General features: G+C 42.7%; 1 protein-coding gene across 2 annotated transcripts in view; it reads right to left on the bottom strand.

Moving 5' to 3' along the window:
- Nucleotides 1-1,995: 1,995 nt before the first annotated feature.
- The window catches only part of rspo2 (R-spondin 2), a 60,559-nt gene continuing 44,223 nt past the window's right edge, over nucleotides 1,996-18,331 (bottom strand). Inside the window, exons 5-6 of one of the 2 annotated variants that reach the window (XM_073486104.1) lie at nucleotides 13,133-13,138; nucleotides 1,996-2,102 (exon numbers count right to left, since the gene is read on the bottom strand). In XM_073486104.1, the coding sequence (XP_073342205.1) occupies nucleotides 1,996-2,102; nucleotides 13,133-13,138 (113 nt within the window). Of the gene's footprint in view, nucleotides 2,112-13,132; nucleotides 13,139-18,331 lie in introns of both variants that reach the window. The other variant, XM_073486106.1, reaches the window with a different exon arrangement.

Genomic DNA, 18,331 nt, shown 5'->3' with positions numbered 1-18,331 from the left:
TGAGATATATGTGACACAACGTGATTCATCCGCTACTGTGCATCCATGAGCCGTCTGGCAGATCCAGCTTTTTTTTCTCTACGGGGACAATGATTACACAGAGTGGATCCTGGGCTAAATGATGCGTGACTTGCATTAAAACACCGTATACCAGGCAGATTTAGCCTAGAGAAGACTTTTATATGTGTTAATTTGATGTTTTGAGGACCATAAAAGTGAGTGAGCGGGACTCGCATCACATAAAGAGGTGATCGAATGTGTGTGTGCGATGAAAGACAAGTGTCAAAGCTAAATCCTTGCTGTTAGGGCATGTTGGAAGTGAAAGAGCCACCAAAGACGTGCACCAGATTTGTACCATTCATGAGGATACGTCATAGTGAATTACAAACCCTTAACAGTGCCGTCATGCTGTTAAGGCTCAATCGACCATAGCCAATCCTTTGGCTGGAGGTAGCACTTGTGTGTCACGCAGTGCGATATGATGGATTTCGCAAATGTTTTTAGAATCACATAATTGTACAGTGAAGTGAAACAAGGAAACGACAGTTTTTCAGAGTTTAGCCACATATATTATTAGCCATAGACAATAATGAAAGTCTTCGTCATACAGTCACATGAAATGTATTTTAATAAAACACAATGTACACATATGCAGTCCTATGACCATACATTTGCTGGATCCTAATTATTAAACCTAGAATATGTCAAAGCATAGTTTGTCTTTTTTTCGTCTTCTTCTTCTTTTAAAACATTGAAATCAGTAGATGAGGTCAAATGAATGTAATACAACACTTTGCGTGACATCAGACAAAAACCTTTTCCACGTGTTAAAGATATGCACTGTTATAAGGAACTCAAAGAATATTTCAGCATATAAGAGTAACAGTATGAGGCAAAAAAGAAAAACTTCTCACTGAACAAAAAAAGTACAAAATAGAATTAATAAATAATCAAATATATACCATATAAATGAAATAGCTATGTGGCGGCTATGTTTATTATTTGTTTTTTAATCATTTTAATCTGTAGCTCGGTATTACAACCTTTGTATCTCTAAAACATTTAGAACGGTGAACGAGTCAATACTGAAAATACAGTAATAAGCTTTCATAATTAGATAAACTATGTACACATGAGTCTGTTGCCATGCTAGTCAAACAACTAAATTTCTTCTTTTTTTTTATCCACACTATACAGTTAGAGCATAAAGCGGTCTGAACGTAAACAGTTTGTGCTGAGAATAAAATACTTTGCAACTATGCATGGTAATTTCTTTAATATTACTCTCAAAAATGTACATAACATAAAGGCCACACATGGGAACGCTCCGTCTCCGCTGAGAGGGGAAGGTGAGGGTAGTTTTGACATAAATATAGGAACAAAAAAACAGTCTCTTTCAGTTCAAGATGCCATTTTCTTGTCCATCAGCATCATTTGCTTCAGCCGAATCTCTTTCGTCTCCTCATCCTCCATCCTTATTTCATCCTCCCTGGTTCAACCCACCCTCCCCTCCCTTTCTGCGAGCAGTTTAGCTTGCCAACTCCCTCTCCACCTCTTCTATCCACCTCCCTCCATTCAGCTCTCCGGCCTCCACAGTCTCTAGTTGCCCCTCCGTCTTCCATCACCCTGCACGGTTAATGACATTGTTAATGACGGGAAATGAGTTCAGTAATGTCAACTGTAAAGGTCCACGAGGCGAGGCAAGGGGGTGGGGCTGAGAGAACAGAGTCACCTGGCTGGTCACTGCAGCAGGGGGAGAAGCAGCGGGAGGCAGAGGCATGAAGCATGTGTTTAGTGTGGTAATGCTGATATAGACTTATACTTCTGTATTGACGGACTTGTGAGTCATGGTTGTGTCCGGGGGGTGTTGGTCTGGGAGGCAGGTGGGGAGGTGGTGGGTCTTCGGGGAAAGTCGTCGGTCAGAATATGGGTGCAGCAGCGGCTAGCAGCTTTGCGTTGGTTCTTTGTTCAATGGGAAGTCCGTAGTTTCAGTCCTCACTGGCTGGTGCGCGCAGAGGCCAAGTGGTCGCTGTGCTGGTTCTGGGCCCGAAACCGCAGCCTCTGCTTGTTCTTCTTCTTTGGTTCTTTAGTTCGGTGCTTCCCTGAGCCACCTGGGAATACAGAGAGAAAAAAAGGGAACCAGTTAACCCTTCAATCAGTACGACCCACACTTGTCAGATTGTCCAACCAACAACTGTTCTGCGATACCAACAACCTCGCATGTTGCAATCAACTTTAATGTGCCTTTTAATCTCTTTCCATCAGTTTTTTTTTGTTTTTTTTTACGATTACGTGTAAGGCCTTTGATGCCCACATAAGGAAAGCAAACTCAGAATCTGAGCATTTATCAGGTACTTTTACTGTGAAAAGATCCGCACAGAAACACAGTCTATCCCTTGACCTCACTGACCTGGCTTTACTACAAAGAGAAAGTTGGCAACTGTGTGGTGCCGCACTAAGCATATTTGCTTTTAGTGCACCAGAGGTACTGCTGTAGTACTATGACTCCACACAGTCAGTCAGACTCCAAACTGGGACACTTCTTCAGTATCAGGTCAGGATATGATATAGATGCAACATGTCGGTGGGTGACAAGGACTGCAAGGGATGAATGACCTGTGAGCTCCACTTGTATTGATTTTACTTTGAAACAGCAATACATGCAAGCACAGTCACGAAACAGACAAGTGGAATGAATTAAGTGAACTCAAACTGCTTATTTTGGGCCGCAGAACCCAACTTTGATTTGATCACACTGTCCAGGATTTGGTTAAAAAAAAGGTGTTGGAATAGGAAGAAAACCCCTTGGAAACATTTTGATTGTAAGTACAGTCTTCAAAGTGCACTCTGAGTATTGATGGCTCCTCAGGATTCCAAAAAAGCCCTTACAGTGATGTCTGACAAGTTACGCAACTTTGGCAAATGAAAAAGGCAGACTTGCCTGAAGAAGTGACCCTTAACTGAGGGAACATCACATATCAGGTCTTGGTTTGCTCCAACCCTCAGGACTGAACCTCAGTTTCAAACAAATATCTGCTCTGCCCAACACTTTTCACTGTCACTGCCATAGAGAGGGGAGATAAGTATGGGATGTTACATAACTCTCTTTCCAAGTTGGAAAGGTCTCCCAGCCCAAGGTTAATCCGTCCCAGGTTTCACTGGGATGGGCAAGGCATGCTGGGAGCTGACTTCCTGCTCTCATGGAAGCTTGTGTGGTGGAGGTTCTGCACCCACGGCTCTCTGTGACAGAGAAAACTCTGGCTACCGAACCACAAGGCAACAATCTGGCTGCCAAGGCCACAAATAAGATAACGAGGTGTGTGTGCGAGATGTATGTGTGCGAGGGGGGAGGGGAGGAGTGAGTGTGAGGGAATTTAAGGGAAAAGAAAATCTAATGGGGGGAAAAGTGGAGTAAGGCTTGGATGATGAGACGATATCTGGATCCTGATCTCGAACACAAAGAAACAAGCCACGCTATGGTTCGCTGAGGGGGGAAGCACAGGAAAGGGGCTGCAGAAAAACAAGTCTCGTTGTTTAGTTGCCTGATCCTGGGTCTTATTACTGCACTTGTTCGAGCCTTTGCTCTCACGAAAAATAGGTAACGGTGTGTAAAATGTGGCATTATCTCTAATTGCCTTTGCACATGTGCTGGCATTGCGGTGGCCCTTTAAGCAGACCTACAACAGACCTATTTCCCTTTCTCAGGGCTACACTGTTAGGTAGATTTGAAAATATTCGCTCGTTTAAGCCGACACGCATGAGAAAGCAAGATATTGCTCTGCTAATAGGGTCTCCCAACGAATAATACAGATGCATGCAAACATCAAACCATCTCAGAGCTATTTCCTGCAATTAATCTAATCTTGTTATTTTGAGTCACGTTGCCAATCCGAGCCATGGCAATAAAGTTCCTCTCACACAGATCCTAGTTAAAATCACCCTTTGAAAGCGACTTTCGCATCTCTCCCATCGAAATCGCATGCCCTCCAAATGAAAATATTGCCAGAGGATTTTGTACACTTGCTTTGCTGATGCCACTTTAGATTTTTTGCATGATTTACGCTATGATAATGTTTGTCAAAGTAAATCTGAAGCTGAAAGGCATTTGGCCTATAGGTCCGTTTTCCTAATTGCTGTTTAAAGAGGTAATTTTCATTCAAAACAGTGTTGCTAGGTGCATGACAAACACGGCTTTCAGTGCAATCAACTCAAGATGAATTACATTTGATGGCAATAAAGCACATGGTGCAGCACTAAACTCCCTCTGTAACGGGCAAAGCCCTCCTGGACCATTCCTTGGACGCAAGGCTGCATTTAAAGTGAAAAGGCCTGCATTTACAGCAATTGCTTGAAACACAAATACTTATGTGAGAGTTAAGTTAAAAAGTAGTTTTCCTGGCTTGTTCAGGACTGGGCAGAAGATCTGTAATCCAAAGAGTTTTACGCTCTGTGCAACAGCGCTCGCAGCACACATTTATATACACACACAAAACTGCGGGAAGGAAACAAAGTCAGCAGCTGCAAATGCAGACGGAGCTACAGAGCTCAAGAGGTAGAGAATGCAGAGAGATTTTTCATTTGCATTGATTGGTCATCTTACATTGATAAGACAACTTTTTAAAATCTTTGTGATTAAACTTGGACCAAATAATATCCATCTTTCTGATTCCTTCCTTCAGTTTTCCATGTTTCTCTTCTTTCCTCTTATGATAGCAAGCTACAACACAGCCTATGTGAGCAAAAATGGAAAGCTAAAAAGGCCCTGGACTTGTCTGCTCTACAAAGGTAAAATGCAGTAACTGCTACAAACACATTTGGTCAAAATGGTTTAAGACATACACTGTAAAAATCTGACAAAGTGCTCTTACTTAAAAAAAATCAAGGATTACCTCAAAATTACCGCGTAGACTATTCATTTTAAGTTGGTAAAACTTTGTAACACGTACAATTCAGATTTAATAATATACTGTACTTTGCTGGTAAAGTCAACTTTTAAAATTTACACTGTCGGCTTAATCAGACTTACTGACATCTCCTCTACTGCACAAAATATAAATCCGCCATTGGAATCTATGATTTCTACGAGAACAGCTTTTAAAATTTGTAGTAACTGAGCTAAAGTTTTGGCTCCCATCACACTAACTATCAGCTCAAGCAAACGCTATAGCAAGTAGCCTAGAACGTATAAAGTGAGATAGACAGAGCTAGCCTTAGCTTGCACTTCACAAATAAATGTACCTAATCCTATTGATTTTCCAATAGCTGTTTTTGTAAATGATAAATATCCATTTTGATGAATGGATATCTTGTTTTTCTAAGTCAACATCTAGTCAGTCAAAAAAACTAAAGGCAAAATGGCATCTAGCTTGACGTTAGCTGATCTTGTTAGCTTTTATCACAGCCATTCACAAGTAAAATGAATTTGATTGTGTAATTAAACTACCTTTGAATCAGAAATTCAAATGTATTCATTTATAAATGAATCTATTATATTGATTGCGATAGCTTTAAAGATACTACACGAATAAACAAACATCAAGCAAAACAGAGCTACATTTAATCGTGATGAGCTGTGGACTGTACTGTATAATCAATCCCTTTAAATTAGTGTAGTATCTTTAATTTTTAGGTATTATGTAAGTTCCAGTACCAGTGAGTACTTAAGGGTAAAAAAAAAAAAGACAAAAAAATAAGCTGTCTGTCTGTCTTAGCGGGGCAGTTGCAACATTCCAAGACTTTTTTCCTGGTTTTTATGTTGTGCCTTTGGTTGGAGTTGATGACAGCCATCAAGGCACCGGACATAAATTCTTCCAAAAACGAAAGAAAAAGCTATGAACATCTTTTCAGCAGGGAGCAAATAAACTCAGCTGATGCCTGATGCTTTCCAGTCATCGCTTCTAAATTGAACCCTTTAAATCCCTTTTTTGAATCTGGATATTGTACACATAATACTGAGTGTACTGATCCACTCCACACTGCAGCTCTGCTAAACAGAATAATGTACTTTAACCATCCCTGAAGATTAATTTAGTTTATTAATACAATCTGACTTTTATGAGCCAACACCTTCCCAGCAGAAACTGAATCCAATCAGACTTCTCAATAACAGCATTGTGTTTCAGCCTCAGCTCAAATGTCACAAACTGACAGATAACACTTCTTAAACTCACCTACACAACTATTTCAGACCATATTTCATAAATTAATCTCAACGCTGACAGCTAGAGGGCAACCAATCCCCACAAAAGCCCCTTCCCCCAGCATCTGATACAGTCATAGTGAGATGGTCTATCATATCTACACCAGAACTCCCATTTAGCCTTTCCTCAGGGCACTACAGTCTGAACAACTGAGCTTTCATCATCTCATATTTACGAGCGATGTAATCACTTAAGCTGATTACCAGGGTTCACAGAGGAAACAGTTTAATTTGCCTGGAAAGAAATGATTAAGTCATCTCAATTGCTTTCAAAACCAAGAACAAATTCATAAATCTTACAGCATGTAGAGATAATTCTGTCTTGGAAGGCACAGTTGGCTTCAAATCATCTTCTGTCTTTGTTTTGCGCTGGGAGGGTCAAATCAAACTATGGCTTTTATCAGAAAATTATCATCTTTATTTATACTGTTCTTTCCACTGCGGCTGCATTTACTATCACTACAGCGAAACCACAATTTCACCATTGTTTAGTTTACCCTCATAGATACAATCTCCCGCTGCCAGCTTGACGTTAGCTTTCGACTTTCTACCGAGAACTTAATCAAGCAAACAAACAAAAATCTCAAGTCAAGTCTGCAAATCAAAATGTTTTGTATTTCTGAATCAGAAGCAGATCCTGCGGTGGGATGCTTGTTTACCGCTGTCAGAGATGACCTTTGCGGAATTTTTTTTTTAATCTATCTGCTAATGATTATGTGCCCTTTAGGCCTCTGCATCGGTTACTGTGAGCTTCTATATCATTATCACCTATGTGCGCTTGAGAAATACTTAGTGTCATTTCCAATCTTTTCAGCTGCCAAACCAGTGAGCAAAGAAATATTGAACTCCTCCGCACGCACTGTGGTGGACGTTCCTCAATAACCTCTCAAAGCCAGCCGGGATCCACCGCTCTTTCTTTTTCTTCCCCATCCCTCTCCTTCTCCCTTTTCCCCTCTCCGTGTCCCTGTGATGCTATTTGAGGCTCTCAGCAATAATCGAGACGACTGCATGGTGCAGATCCAACTAAGAGTTAAGCACTGTTAGATGTATCATATTATTAGGCTCGCACTCCAGAATAATATCTCCTTGCGGAATGGCAATATGACTACTTGTCCAACTGATGCTCTGAAAGATAATCATTCAAATCCATATCCAGGGGGAAGGAAGCCAAAGCCAAAGCTCCCTTCATCTGTGTCAAAGCTAATATCTTTGTTTTGGAAAAGGGACCAAAGTCAAGAATATGCATAAGTTTACATGAAAGGAAGTCTGCATTATACCACAGTTTCATATTCCTATAAAATCAGACGTTTATTTACCTTTTTGTCACTGAGCAAACTCTGGAAGATATCTCTATTTCTTAGCTGGCCCCGAGGCAACTGTGGGGGTTTCTATATGTTACCCTATAATCACAGAGGCCACGACCTGCTTAAAAAGAGCATTGCACCGACTGTCGACACAGGCCTGGTGATTTCATCCACTAACGGCTCCGGCGGCAGTGCAGGAATCGAAGGCCTAATCTTATCTCCATTGCTTGCGGTTTGAGGAAAATCGATGGCTGACCTCGAGAAGGCATTAAGACGTACGGTAAATGGGATCCTATACTGCTGAAAACTCTCCCCCGCTCTCCTGTTACCCCATCCCCTCCACTCGACGCAGACGGTCAATTAATAACTTTTGGAGGACACGGAGGGGGGAAAAAAAAAAATCCAAACAATTTTGAAGAAGATTCGGGTGGACTTAAGGAAGGTAAAGCCGGAATTTTTGGCGGATCGTCTTTTTCATAAACAGGCCAAAGCGGAGGCCATTATTTGTGAGGGAAGGAGAGAACTACTGGCGCCAGTGAGATTTGATTTCAGTGGCAGAAATTGGATTAGCAGCCATTAAGGGCCTCCTCACACATACATTTATAATGCTGTGAAGGGGAAAGGATCTGTAGCCAGCCAGTGCTCTCTGTACTCGCACACCGACAACTCCTCTGTCTGGGAAAAGGTTACGGATGCTGACACTGCCCTATACTGCTGCTGAACTTAGTTTTCAGCTGATTTATAGGTGGGACACAGTGTTGTGACCTCAAGCGACCCGTGGTTCATTAAGGCGTAGGCAAGAGGTAGGCCAAGACTTTTAATGGCACTTTGTGCTACGGGGAAACACTGTAGAAGGCTGATTTGACATCTGAGGCAGCGGGGAACAAAATACAGATGAAAAGTGTAAAAAAAACTTACAAATACAGGCCTGGACAAAGTGAAGAAAGCTACAATATTTGGGAGGAACACTACTGGGAAATACTGTGGCAGAAACGCAGACGTCAGATGTAGGAAAAAAGAAATCAGGCTTTTGACAGAGAGGACAATCATTTACAAGAAGCTCATCTTGCCAACCAACTGACAAGAGGCTCTCTGCACAGCGTCACTTAGCCCTAACAAGGTTACTCTGGATCACACTCTTTCATTCACTTTTTCATTCTTTCGTTCCCTTTTCCCCCCATGCTCTGCTTACTATCACCACGCTGCGAGGCGAGAATGATTTAAAACATACGCATTCCGATTTAAAAAGCTAATGTTGGGATTAGGTCGGTCATTATTTTCTCATCTGTGACCCGGCAGAGGATCTGCGCAGAGATTAAAAAAGCAGGTTAGCTCAGCGCTCGGCTCTTTGATGCTTCGTTTCACTGACAGTAAGTTAAAGCGAAAACCCGGCTCGGAGATTAACTTCTCTAAGCAGAGAAGTCCCGGCAAAACATGCATGACTGACACGGTGATTAATATGCCCAATGGTCAGTACAGACAGCGTGTTTTTTCCCCTCTGGAGAGGGTCGATCACACCAGCGAGAAGCAGCCACAACCTGCCCAGCACGGCTACAGAACAGATGATGACCCTGAATGTTTAAGCTTCTCTCCAGAGGTCAAAGTCATGCTCCGCTACATTTCACAACACGGGAACTGATCTGTACCCCCGCGCTGTTTGGGTTACCACCTCTGGCTCGGGCGCTCAAAGGTAGGTTATCATGTCGAAAACCTTCCATGACAGATGTTAAATTAGGCCAACTTCCAAAACCGGCTTTCCAGAGCTATTACCACTCATATGCCTTCACTTAAACAATTAAACTATGTTCCAGAAATGTTGGAAAGTTGTGAATGACTTCTTCCTACTGTTCTAGGAAAAATTAACCAGAATAATCCTTTAGGTCAGATTTCCAGATTGGAAACTTTGGGCACAGTTTCTCAGGTTTCTGTCATACACTCTTATGCCGCCTAGTCAACATGGTATTGAAATCCTTAAAATACTCATAGTGCTGATGTACAGCGTTGACAGGTACACACAAGGTACATATTCCATCTTTTTAAGCATCTGTGTAACAAACAGCGTTTAGCAAAATCATTTAAAAAATCAAACAGTGACTCATTACTCATTGGAAAAGTAGGCTTATTATTTGGCTAATTCATGAAAATGAAAAGTAATTTGTTACATTACTTGTCACTTTGCTTTTGTTACTCAGCCCATAAAATCATCTTTATTTAATTGCAGAAACAAAAATCAGGACATGATGATTCAACAAGCAGCCTGCCCTCAGTTTTAAGGTAGGCTATTTACTTTCAACAGCTAGCTTAGCTTAGCAATGGAACACACATAACTTCCACCTATAATGAAAACCCAGCAGAAGACTGTAAGCTAACCAAAGGTGGGCAAATTTGTGATTTCTGCATTATTCCAAGGTAGGAAAAACCTGGCAGTCACACTAGATAAAAAGCCTCAATTAGATGTTTTTGTTGGTGTTACGTTGCTATTTGTGAATGAAATTGAGGTGATACAAACTCCTGTAAAATTAGGTTTTGTATTTGTATTAGCAATTATATTAATGTTAATATTGGATTATATTTTGAATTTGCCATTCTGCCAATGACAAGTCAGAAGGTAACGTGAATGTTTTTTCTTGCTTGGCTGCTTTGAATAACAGATATAATGATAAGACGTGAAAATATAGCAAAAACTAGCATCAGCTACCTAGCATCTAGGAAACAATAACACGATAGGCTATTTCATCTAAAAGTTATTACATTACTGTAATGCGTAAATGATAAATGCTTTACTGCCTATCACTGATGTGGCAAATTGCTAAAATTATGAGGTCAAAATATATGTTTCGCACTTTTTGTTGCTAGCTTGCTATGCTAACTAGCCAACTACCAATGCCAAACATTAGGCTACAACAGTTGCTGGTTCACAAGCGTCTTACATGGTTCTTCACTGGTTTTCCCGTGCCAAATCAAATTAATCTCTGCAACCTTATAACCCCAAAACTTCAGAACATATGTTAAAGCAATTTACAGTCTCCCAATATAAATATAAATACAAACAGAAGGGTTGACCGTGTTAACAAATATTAACTGTCCTGTTAAAAAGGGTCCCACGCAGGAGCAGATGGTTTCCAACCAATCCATGTAGAGTTTATTAGTTTAAAGCTGCACTAGGCAAGATTTATAAGGAAAAATGCACCCAGGTTGAAAAATGGGGATTCAACAGGGAAAAGCATCCAATCTAATTTGCCTGAATAAAACTCTAGTAACAGCCTCAAATATACCATACACAGAAAGTGTTTCATATGAGGTTCACATCAAAATACAAATGACTCTCCTAAATTGCAGTGAGCAGATGCCTCATCCTGAGACAACTGGACTCAGCAACGAGGCCTAAATTTCATCATTCCAGTGGTAAAGTGGTTTCAGCCATTATTTCTAAATGTCTGGTGGGGGTACCAGACACAGAGAAGTAAGAAATTAGACCTGATGAGTAAAATCACATGACGTTATATATGGTTTCTGGGCTGTGCCATCCTGCCAACTGTTACGGTTTTCCCACTTCCACATGAAGCTGCCAAAATGTAAAGACTTGTAGTTTAGCTTGAAAGCAGGAATCTATACGCACACTGTCACCCCCTGCAGCATAGATGGCTAACTTTAATGAAAGCCTGGTGTTTATGTGACTCAGCCGCTGTACAACTTAGCCAGCTAGTGAGCAATGCCACTCTCTCTTAATGTTTCAATTTTGAATTAAGGCTTATAACTGATCATTATCGACCTTTTCCCCACTAAATGGAAGCTTGCTGTTCTGCAGTGGCTTCACACAGAAAATGGTGTCATGAGGGTAACGTCAGCAGCCAGGCAGCGCGCAGGCATCACGACCGGCCTGCTGAGCCTGATGCGCCTTGAAACCGCAGGACTATGAGAGAAGTGAGCAGCCCCCTCTGCGGTCTGCTATCTCCCCGACTGACTCATCGACACATCTGGGTCTAAGTATATGGGGCTCTCCTGCCCCACGGGCACTTGGGTAAATGAGGGATAATTAGCTTTAGTTGACTTTAATGAATGGCTTAATGTTGTGTTTCATTTTCTGATGAGAAAAATATAAAGCTCAGCACTTATCAAAGGGAGTTCCTTTAGGCTCGCTGCTGGTGTGGGTCTGTTTGTTTTTGTATTTGTTGTGTGCACGGGGGCGAGGCAGAGCGAGCTGAAGATAGCAGCAGCGTACGAGGGAGTGGTTTAAAAATGTGACCGCAGATCCAAGATCAGGAAACCTGCTGGGATATACGGTAGCAAATTTATCATTCCAGCTGGGAAATTACAACAGATGTGAACTCTGTTTGTCTTTACTCGAGGAAAGAGAAGGGCCAGAGCACTCCACTTTGATTTCCGTGTCTTCTGTATCAAGATGAGATATCTATAAAGGCTTTGATCCATCTTATAATTCCCACAAGCTGTGATATAAAGCAGGAAGTGTCTCACAGAGTTATGATAGTCATTCATCCTTGGCTCGATAAGTGTATTGCAGTGGGCTGATGAAATCAATCATTTTCAACAGACACAAGATCCAGCGCGCATTTATTTGTTCTATTCGATCTTTGATAACAAGCTGCCCTCGAGAAAGTCCGATATAACTGTCATCTGCATCCCCGCGTCGCTGCAGCTCGATGCCGTTCATTAGCTTTGCTGTGCCATTAAGAAGTGGAAGCCAATAAAAGCTGTAAAAGCTCTACCTTTTCCTTTTTACAGCAAATCAGGCTTGGCATCCCTTTGACTAACAGAATAAAACACACTCGCTCCACATCACCAATCATCTTCTCTCTGTGTAAACCAGCACCCCACCAGGATTAACTGTGCACTTTCAAAAGCACCCTCATACTGACAGTGGATCAAACCAAGACAAGCACATCCCGCACCCCGCTATTAAACAAATATTTGCAACACTTATTGTTTATCTGAGGAGGTGAATCTGCATTTCCAGGAGTATAATGTAAGTCTGAGCCTCGGGTTAAGGGGGGGGTCCACCCCCAACGGAGGGCCCTGGTCTGGGGATTTACCTGACTCGGCCCCCTCTCGTGAGCCTCTAGGTCTTCACAAACAATCCAACTGCATTACAGCACCCCGGCCCACTTTATGGAGAGGAATAAAATGGTTGTTAACAGAGCCATGAGGGGGCACGCAATAAGGAGCGCTGAGAGTGGTGGGCTTTAAGCAGCCCAATGCGGCTGTAAGATCGAGGAGAGATTTTTACAAACAATTTGTCAGCACTGTAAACTACTGACTACTACATGGCAGGGTGTAGCATGGAAAATAAAAGTGTAATTGATTGAGTTTGCAAGCTTATCTACTGTGTAGTTCTCCTCCACTGTGTGGAAGCCACTCATGGGTGCTATCAGAGTTTGGTGTAACATTAGCAGCTCTGTCCTGCTCTTTATTGGATCAAAACAGAGCCAAACTAATTAACTGAGATGGTGTTGCATCTGCCAAACATCGGAGAGTCCTAATCCTAAAAGCCTTTTTTCTGTTGTAATGTAAAAATGAAAACATTTAGTGTAAAAAGCGAAGCTGCCAAACGGTTGTGTCAGAATGCAATAAAAGTGTGATCTTAGATTTTTCCTTATTATCCTGATAACACTAGGACCTAAAAGCTCTACACACCAATACAAGGACAATGCTGTTTAGTCATTTCCATGTCATGTAGACGGATCATCAATTGGTGAGGTTTCTTACTTATTATGTGACCTAAAGCCATTCCCCACCAGTGCGATACAATGTGTTACAATACAGAAAATCCACGTTATTTTTCCGCATGACAACTTTAAACACTGGGTCCGGTGCAAACTATCTGCGGTGCCATGATCCATTTTCATCTGAAATTAGGTAAATGATAAACTTATGATTTGTATGTTTTGACAATATGTTTGTCGTAACATTAATACGTACATTTCACGATCAGATTTGGTCTTAAGCTCATTTATGTTACATGAATGAGGCCCAATAAGTTCCCTCTGGACCCCAAATTTGAAAAGGCGTTTATGCTACATAATCAGGCTAACGTTAGCTCAGTTAGCTGGATAGAAACAGCTAATAAAGTCTGCCCATGACGGTTGTAAATTCAAGAAAATCAAGAATCTGTTGTTTCAAATAGTAGAAAGAATTTCGATGGTATATCTACCAGCGATATCACCGTAAACTGCATATGTTGTAGGCAAGAAGAGAAAGATGACAGGCGTAGCAACAATTTCTAAGCGGGGCGGGGAGTTACGGCTATTTTGAGACAGAACAAAGTGTGTGATCCACACAATCACCATCTCCAACATCCATAACAATGTGTGCTTGTGCGTGAGAGCTTTTCAGTGTGTGTGTTTAAATGCGTGCACACACTCTCCAGTCTCCTGTTTCCACCTGGTCTGCATCCTTCCTTGTCTCTGTGGGGCTTTGCGTAAGGGAACAGGGGGGGAGGATATAGGAGGAAATTGTCCAGCATGATTCCCTCTTTATATCTCATTTCTGCGCAAGTCCTTTTATCCCTCCTTCTCTCTACTGGGAAACCCCAGGAGGAAATCCCTCACATGTTTGGACATGGAGCACAACTGTCCCAAAACAGGACCAGACCCTAACGAGTGGGGAGCCAAGCTAAGTCAGACGGGCTTAGACAGTAAAACAGAGACAGGGGCCATCAGGATCATGCCGCAATCCCCGTGCGATGGCCAGTGATGAGGGAATCAACTCTGACCGGCGCTTTTTTGTTTTCTTTAGTTGTTCGACTAACTCTCGCAAGGCGCTGACGTTTGTTTGGTCTCCTCTGATGATCCAACAGCCTGCGCATATTTTTTGATAAAAATAGTTCATTAGTTCACAGCGGAAGAAAAGCGGGGAGGGGGGGATGTGTTTGATGTGTTCCCAGAGCTCCTGTTGCACAGGGGAGAGAGGTAAAGCCAATTCAGGAAGGGCTTGATCCTCTCTAAGGCCTGTGCTGCATCAACCACTTGTCAAACACCAGGCAGACAGACAGCTGAGTGGCTCTGACAGATCTGATCACAGACACGGGCAATAACAGTCACCGCCGCTCAGCTCCTCTATCCAGGCACCGCTCGCCCACTCTTGTCAATAATCCACCTTCGACTCACTAAAACACAAACAGAGGGCTCCGAGGCATATGGCAGACATTTTCTTGTTGTTTTTAGCTGTGTATGATTACAGTGCAATTTCAACGGTCATTTCAGGGTCTCACCTCGCCGAGGAGAGGTTTGTGTACTCCAGAAGGCAGCGGCATCTGTCAGAGATGCAGCAGGAGAGGGAGAAAGGAATCAAATCAAAGGGAGACTTAAGCTCCCACTAATCTGAAAGAAACGTCTCAAGGCCTGTTGGGATCACGGTCCTGAACCTTGCCACCCAGCGGGAAGGAGCATTTATGTTTGAAGGGATTGGATATGGTACCTGGAATGGGTCGAGTTTCATCACATCGACCACTCAATCATGTCTTGAGATTTTCCTTAGAGAGCCATCATGTTATATCCTCTGACAGGGCAGTATAATGGATACTTCTGGCAAGACAGAACACTCATGCAGTTGAGGTAGATGCTTGTGAATAACACTAAATGAACAACTCCAGATTGGGATAAAACACAAATGTGAGCGTCTGAAACGAGGAGGGCGGCACCTACCCCAAGAAACAGTGAGATTCAGACGCATTGTAGGTATTTTATTGTAAATGACTGTATTTTTATCATTAAATTTCCTTTGAGAACATATCTTTATGTCGACGTATTGTATTTAAATCAATAAAATGGTGATGCAGATTCCACTATTTACATTTTAGAATTCAATTTCAATGTTTTTAATAAATACATTTGCCTGCAACCACTGAAACTGGACAAACACAAGTACAGGAATGCATCTCGCACATACACCTGTCATAAGTTACAGAAATTACAGACTGACTTTGACTGACAGGATGTCTGAGATTTTGTGATCCAGAAAATCACATTGATGTAAAAAATGTAGAAACCAACAAGAACTAACAAGGTTCAAAGTGTGATAGAAGCGTTGTTTTATTTTAAAGAACATGTGCATCCTTGTTACTTTAAAGCTGCTACTGTGAATGTTTCTGTTTTAGTAATGGTTAAATTTGATTTCAAAAGTGTTGCTCATAGTGACAAACCCAGAGAGAATTATCACCTGATCCTGCATCTATCTTGCCGGGCTACATGCTTTGTGTTTGTGCCCGAACCACAGTGGGTCGACCGATCAGCATCCTTTGAGGAACTACTTGCAGATGCGTGTGTCGTTAAGATGTGACAAACAGCAAGAGAAGTGACTGTTGGTTTGAAAACAACAATAGTGGCTCCTCATGAGGTTAGCAAAGAGCAAAGACCGGCACTGAAGGCTTTTCTCATGGAAAATATGTCTTCACTCTTCTCTCAACAGGCTTCAGTAAGAGTATGGTTTACCAACTGCTACCAACTCCGCTGGTGGTAGCGCTCTCCTACTGTTGATCTGATTGATTAAAGTTAGCCAGTGTTATATGGTGATAGCCAGATGGTTTGTACTGGTGAACACAGTGGATAATTTAGCAGCTAAAGAGACAGATATGTTCTGCAGTAGTTAATGCACTATCACATTTATAAGGGGATAATATGTCAATGTTGTTTTCACAGTTAGGTGCCATGCTGGCTCCAGACCAGTGACTTGTTTCTTTGCTGGTTGGTGCTTGTGTTTTATGCAGTCAGAAAACATGTTACAGTCTCTAACTTGTGCCTGTATTTGCTCAGTTAAACTGAAATCCCTAACCTGTGACATCACCTGAGTGTTTGGCTTTTTTCCTGTTGATGGGAGTGTAGTGCCCTACAACTGTGGTAAATTGGCCCTGGCCTCTACTTACCACTATAATGGCTGTGCTTTTAGTCTGCATCCCCCCTGTATTTGTCACTGTTAGCTCACACACACAGAAAAACACCCAGACACACACACAGCCAAAGGCCGGCAGGCCTATACTTGCTGTCTTGTTGTGTCTGCATGTCTGTTCGCTGGGTCCACGCTCATGGACATGAGTGGGTCAGAAGCCACAACCTCTCTCTGAATCACCAACTGTAATTAAAAGCTGTGATGTCTCTATAAAGACGCCCTCCAGTGATGGAGAAAGAGAGGGAAGGATGGTGGAAAGAGGAGGAGAGGAGAGGAGAGGAGAGGAGAGGAGAGGAGAGGAGAGGAGAGGAGAGGAGAGGAGAGGAGAGGAGAGGAGAGGAGAGGAGAGGAGAGGAGAGGAGAGGAGAGGAGAGGAGAGGAGCTTCTGGTGGCTGAGCCAGTGCAACTGTGCGCCAGATGTTTTCAGGCTCCTCGCCTTCCCTCTTTACTCCTCTAGCCAGACCACTGGAGAGCGAGAACTCCAGTGCACGCAGCGCTGCCTCGAACAATGTGCGCCACGCGAACACATCCTCCTCTGTGACATGCACGTTGCTCCTCAGACAGCACTGCACTGTGATATGTGATACATGATGTGAGAGAGTGTCATTCGAGTGGGAGGCAGGAAAAGAGAATGGAAACAGGGACCAGGGAAAAGGGTAGATAATGTGGTGACTTGTTCTGCCTGTGAGGTCTGTTTTATTGTCTGTCGGTGTCTATTACGTGCGTCTCACGCTCTGGCTGCGTGAATGTGTGCGTCTGGAAGTGTGTGTGTGTGCATCCTCTTCTGCCTGGTGCGGCGTAGATGTTGGAGATGAAAGGGTTTGTGGCCCACAGGAGAGCTGGCAGCGGTGTCGGACTGGAGGTCTGGCAGACAGAGAGCGGAGGTGCAGGGATGCAGCATGATGACACTATCTAAATATGAGGTGAGGAACCCTGACACAGGGGCCTATGCTACACAGGGTCAAACCGATGAAACAGATGATATTTTGCACCTGCATTCCATAAATTTCACCATTCCAAACATTTCTAATAAAGTTTTCCTAGAAGGCTATGCCTGTCAGGGTGGAAGAGCCTCTAAAACTACATCATAGCACACTCCAAATCCATACTAATGAAATTTTTTAAAGCAGGGTGAGCAGGTTTCATTACAAGTTTTACAGATTGCCACCCCTGAAGTCGCTCTATAAAATCCTTTAACACCTCACTGTATCGATTTCTTCTGATATAAAATCAGGAACAATTCAGAAGCAAACCTCCGTCATATCACAAGTGGACATCTCTGGCTGGCAGTCATCAAGTCTTTTATAAGAGACCAAAAAAAGAGCCCCATATATGAGTTGAACTCTACTTCAAAGATCTCATCGCAAGCTGTTGCCATCCATCCCTGTAAAGACACAGACCGTGTCTCGGCTGCTGTAAAAAATCACAGGGTGTAACAGCACAAACTGCCCATCGAGGGAACGCTCGCCGAAGGTACGCTTTACAGCCCCGACCGTGTCATGGGCAATATCAGCCCATATACTGCTCAGCGGGGGGAAATAGCTCCCGTTTGTGGAGCATGAGAACATGAAAACATTCCACTTCTGTACAGTATCTCCCCCTCCTCCTTCTTTCCCCCTCCAGTTTGCTGCCACTTTGTTTGTTTGCGTACGTCTGTTTTTGATGGGGCTGTTGATGTCGGCCCATATGCCTCATTTCCTCTGCCAGAAGACGACAACGGAAGCCTCGAAACCAACGCAGTGTTCCTGCTGTTTGACAAAGTCCCACTGAACTACTGTGTATGTGCGAGGATCCCCAGGTGTTTGAGCTTACAAATGATCAATTTAGATTGAATTTCATACTTCTGTGCAGGCTGTGGTCATGGCTGGGTGTAAACATCAACTTTTGTTGATGTTTTGGCATCTGTTCAATTTATTCTGCAAAGATA

The sequence above is a fragment of the Pagrus major genome, chromosome 17, assembly GCF_040436345.1.
Source record: "Pagrus major chromosome 17, Pma_NU_1.0".
Classification (NCBI taxonomy): domain Eukaryota; kingdom Metazoa; phylum Chordata; class Actinopteri; order Spariformes; family Sparidae; genus Pagrus; species Pagrus major.
The sequence above is the reverse complement of the archived record's forward strand: the minus strand, read 5'-3'. Positions and strand labels throughout refer to the sequence as shown.